Here is a 5058-nt window from a genome sequence, read left to right as displayed (position 1 = left end):
TTGCCCCCGATTCTGTAACCTATTAGAAACGGAACCCACAAACAAATCCATCGCCGCCCCTCATTGGTTCAATATAAAGCCGCACCTCGAACAAATCTTGTCATGGGCGCCGTCAAGCGATCGACCTTGGTGCGACTTATCTTTCGGCAAGGATCAGCCAACCTGGACAGAAACGTCGACTTGGTCTGGGCGCCGAGGTGGAAGAGGACAAGCTACAGAAGCACCTTATTGAGCTGGACATAGAGCACGACAATGAACAAAATGGTGCCGGTTAGGTACCAGCTGAACTGCAGGTTGACGAGCGACTTTGCGCGGGCGAGCGCCTCGTCGGTGCGGCACCGGATGACAACGCGTCCTGCCTCAAGGTTGAGGAAGCAGCCCTTGGAGACGAGGTCCGACGTCCAGAGCATGATGCCCATGACGATGAACCAGACGCCCTGGAACACGATGCTCGCCGAGCGCACCAGGCTCACGGCGAAACTCCGAGGGCAGGGGAACCACAGCAGCGTGGCGGCGAGCGTGACGGCGATGACAGGCAGCAGCAGCCAGTGGAACTGTCCTTCCATGCCGACGTGGTCCGGTGAGTGGAGGTGCAAGAGGAGCAGTTCCTGCGTGAGCGCCACTGCGGCGATTAGCTGCGAGGCGGCGTCCCGCATGGGCGTCCCGACCCTGTCCATGTGAATGGTGACGGACGAGCCAAGGGATGCATCATGCATGGCTTCTTGGGAAACATGACTACATGAGTATATAGCCCTGCTTTGAGATTCTTTCTCTGCTGGAATAGAATAGCTATTGGCCGTATCCGTATCAAGATGATTATGATGGTCAGGACTTTGCTAGGCGTGGGACATGTGGATCCCTTGTACACGTGGAAGAGGGCGAGGGATAACTTGAGAGGTCCCCGGCGCCACCTGGGTGTCGGTTTGGTGGTTGCCCTCTCATGCCAAAGGTATGGTTGTAACAAACTTTTTTCCTATATGCTTAATGAAATGACGCGCAGATCTTCTGTGGGTTCTCAAAAAAAAAAGATTTTGCTAGGCACAAGGACTAAAATCTCGATTGACTTCATGCTACAGTACATAACTTTTAATCTGTGAGCTTCTCTAAACTAATGGGCAAGTTTCGAGACAAATGGTTGGGTCTTTTAAATATCATCTACAGTTGCGACACAGTCACACCTATCGTGCACAAAGTCGCCATGGCCGTGGATGTAGCGCATGAGGTCATCGTGACGGTGTACCATGAGCCATGGATGACGCCCACGAGATTGCCGTCAACCACACCATTCAAGTCTTCCTCCTTGCGCATGAGTTTTTAATCAATGATGTTGTCTCTGTACCATCTCTTCCCATCAACGGTTACTTCAGAATATTGTTATTGGTAGCTCCGTAGCGAAGCACGGGTATTCTGCTAGTTCAAGACAATATACCAATTACCACATGAAGCATTTTCTGTTTCCAACCAAATAGCAATAAATGAAGCGGCTTTCAACTTTCGCCATGAACATTAAAAGTAAAACTAAGAACACCAGTGTTCAATATGAAGAAGCGGAGCGTGTCTCTCTCCCACACAAGGAATGCTAGGATCCGAATTTATTCAAACGGAAATGAAACTAAAAGCACACAGACGCTCCAAGTAAAGTACATAAGATGTGACAGAATAAAAATATAGTTTCACTAGAGGTGACCTGATAAGTTGTGGATGAAGAAGGGGATGCCTTAGGCATCCCCAAGCTTAGATGCTTGAGTCTTCTTGAAATATGCAGGGATGAACCACGGGGGCATCCCCAAGCTTAGACTTTTCACTCTTCTTGATCATATTATATCATCCTCCTCTCTTGATCCTTGAAAACTTCCTTCACACCAGACTCAAAACAATCTCATTAGAGGGTTAGTGCATAATCAAAAATTCACATGTTTAGAGAGGACACAATTATTCCCAACACTTCTGGACATTACCCAAGGCTACTGAAATTTAATGGAGCAAAGAAATCCACTCAAACACAGAAAAGGAGGCAATGTGAAATAAAAGGCAGAATCTGTCAAAACAGAACAGTCCGTAAAGATGAATTTTTTCGAGGCACTTAACATGCTCAGATGAAGAAGCTCAAATTAGATGAAAGTTGCGTACATATCTGAGGATTACTCATGAATTTTTGCAGAATTTTTAGATTCTCCTACACAGAGATCAACTCAAATTCGTGACAGCTAAAAATCTATTTCTACGCAGAAATCCAAATCTAGTATCAACCTTCTATCAAAGACTTTACTTGGCACAAAAACGAAATAAACATGATAAGGAGAGGTTGCTACAGCAGTAACAACTTCCAAGACACAACTAAACAGGAGCAAAATAAAATATGAGTTATCTCCCAAGAAGTGCTTTCTTTATAGCCATTAAGATGGGCTCAATAATTTTAATGATGCTCTCGCAAGAAATAAGAGTTGAAGCAAAAGAGAGCATCAAAAGCAAATATGAAACAAATTTAAGCCTAACCCGCTTCCTATGCATAGGAATCTTGTACACAAATAAATTCATGAAGATCAAAGTGACAAGCATTGGAAGATAAAACACGAGTAACTTCAAAATTTTCAGCATGTAGAGAGGTGTTTTAGTACCATGAAATTTTCTACAACCATATTTTCCTCTCTCATAATAATTTCCAATAGCATCATGAACAAACTCAACAATATAACTATCACATAAAGCATTCTTATTCACATGCATAAAAGTAACATTACTCTCCACATAAGCATAATCAATTTTGTTAGTAATAGTGGGAGTAAAACTATCACAACCATCATTGTAATCATCATAAATTGCAGGCATGGTACAATCATAATAAACTTTATCCTCCATAGTAGGTGGCACCAAAATACCACTATCATTATAATCATCATAAATGGGAGGCAAAGTATCATCAAAGAAAATTTTCTCCTCAAATCTTGGGGGACTAAAAATATCACAACCAGCTTCCCCAAGCTTAAATTCTTCCATAGCATTAGCAATAATAGTGTTCAAAGAGTTCATGCTGTCAACACCCGGATTTTTAAGTCCGAATGCCTATTATGTCATACATCGCAATCCCAGGAATATTGTTGTTGCGAGGCATAATAGTTAAGTATCACAGTCATCATTCATTACAAACCATAAGTCTTACAAATTGGAATCACATGATCCATATTACACGAATAGTTGATCTATTGATCAACGAACAAACACAAATTCATAGTTCAACATAGCGGAAGCGTAAGATACAAGGACTCTCGAGTCCACAGGCCAACGCTTGACGTCGGAAGGCGCTTAGTTGTCGTAGGCGTCCTGCTGGTCATCTCCTTGTTCATCTTCATACTCTGGCCATTTGAATAGCCAGGGACAAAGCCGTGAGTACGTTGAGTACTCGCAAACTCAAACTAATGGAAGTGCTAGACATTCTAGTAGGGTTTGCTAAGCTCTAGTTTATTTGCATAAAGCTAGTTTTAGTTCACAAAGTTTTGAGAAAAGCTTACTCAAGTGCTAACTAACTCAAGTGGGAACATTAGTGTCATTCCCACCATTCATGTGGTGATTTCAATTCAATCCACCACAAGTCATTTCACCATCACCTTTTCAGCATCATTTTCAAAGATAAGACATCGGAAACTGTATGGCCTTTCCAACCGTCCGTAACCGTGGACGCGGCTATTCGAATAGGTTTACACTCTGCAGAGGTTGCACACTTGTGCCACAACATTTGATTTCATCCGTCGGGATTTCCCCGAATAATCGTAACACAGTACGCGGATCATCAACCATAACCTTTCACTTACGAACCCTAGTATGAGCACCTCTCCCCATGAGCTTGGCCTCCCAGTGAAGACCAACTGTCAACCTGGGAACTGCACAGGGCTTGGGCCGGACATTCACCTCATTTCGCATCATATCGTATCGTTTCTTTTGTGGTAGAGGCAGCTTTCGGCATAACCCCGATGACGCTTGTTTAGAGGGAACCCATACTAAGACGCATAAACTTCCAGTTAAGCCCTACCCATAATCAGGTATTGTGGGGGTACTTGAGAATTGGAAAGGTATCGCATTCAAACCAACATCAAGTTTTATCAAAAATCACCATCTTCTCTTGGTCATATTCACCTTCAAAAATCCTTCAATGGAATGCATCTTCATTCCAAGGTTTCAAAATCCTTTCAAAAACCTGTTGTTCCCATCTAGAGTAGTCAAATTTAGTTTATTAGCACTAGCTCTAATTCATGAGGGGTGCTATCTTGCCTTGCTTGGAAGAGACTAACTCACTACTCTAGTACCCAACTTGTACTTCGACCAAAGTTAACTATAAAAGTAAATCGTTTAGAAAACAAGTAAAAACTTGGGATGGGTTCACATAAGAAAAGATAAGACATGGTGCCTTGCCCCAAGGGGCTTTGCACTTGGCAAGAATAAAAGCTTGCATAGTAATTTAGCTTGCCTTGGTAGTTCTCAAACTGTTCCTCTTCCTCCTCCTGGTAGCAACCTTCTTCTTCGGCGTACTCTCCGGTGCTACCGTCTAAATTTGAATACGAGTATAATTACTCACTAATTCCATGGCTATTCCACACATCACAAATAAACACACAAACTACTCTATGCACACACATAAATAAACTAGGGTGCATGGGTTGTGGGATTTAAATAGGATTTGTATTCTATATGTAAATGATAGTTTCCATAGGGTTCTTGAGAAATAATTTCCTCTCATTGAAATCTTCTTAAGATTTAATTTCTCCAACAATCATGGATGAACTCATCTTGACCTAGATCAAATGTTCATCATCATCATCATTTGGGAGAATGATTTAAATGAGGTGGATCACCTCATACCATTTAAATAACTCTACCTTTGATCTAAAACTCAAGTAATTCATATAAGAGAGTTTGGAACCAGGGGTCCAAACATCCCATGAATTCATGTGAGACAAGTTTAAATGAAGTGTAAGACTTCACACAATTTAAATCTAATAGTTTTGGATAATATCAACTAGTTAAACTAGTCAACATATCCATTCATTAAACCATGGCATGATC

At 42.1% G+C, this 5058-nt stretch overlaps 1 protein-coding gene across 1 annotated transcript; it reads right to left on the bottom strand.

Moving 5' to 3' along the window:
* Positions 1-212: 212 nt before the first annotated feature.
* LOC127339721 (uncharacterized) lies at positions 213-716 on the bottom strand. The gene has a single exon (XM_051365540.1). The coding sequence runs from the start codon at positions 714-716 to the stop codon at positions 213-215; it is 504 nt and encodes a 167-aa protein (XP_051221500.1).
* Positions 717-5058: the final 4342 nt, after the last annotated feature.

Source organism: Lolium perenne, chromosome 3 (assembly GCF_019359855.2).
Source record: "Lolium perenne isolate Kyuss_39 chromosome 3, Kyuss_2.0, whole genome shotgun sequence".
NCBI classification, from domain to species: Eukaryota; Viridiplantae; Streptophyta; class Magnoliopsida; order Poales; family Poaceae; genus Lolium; species Lolium perenne.
This window is presented reverse-complemented; position numbering and strand designations above follow the sequence as displayed.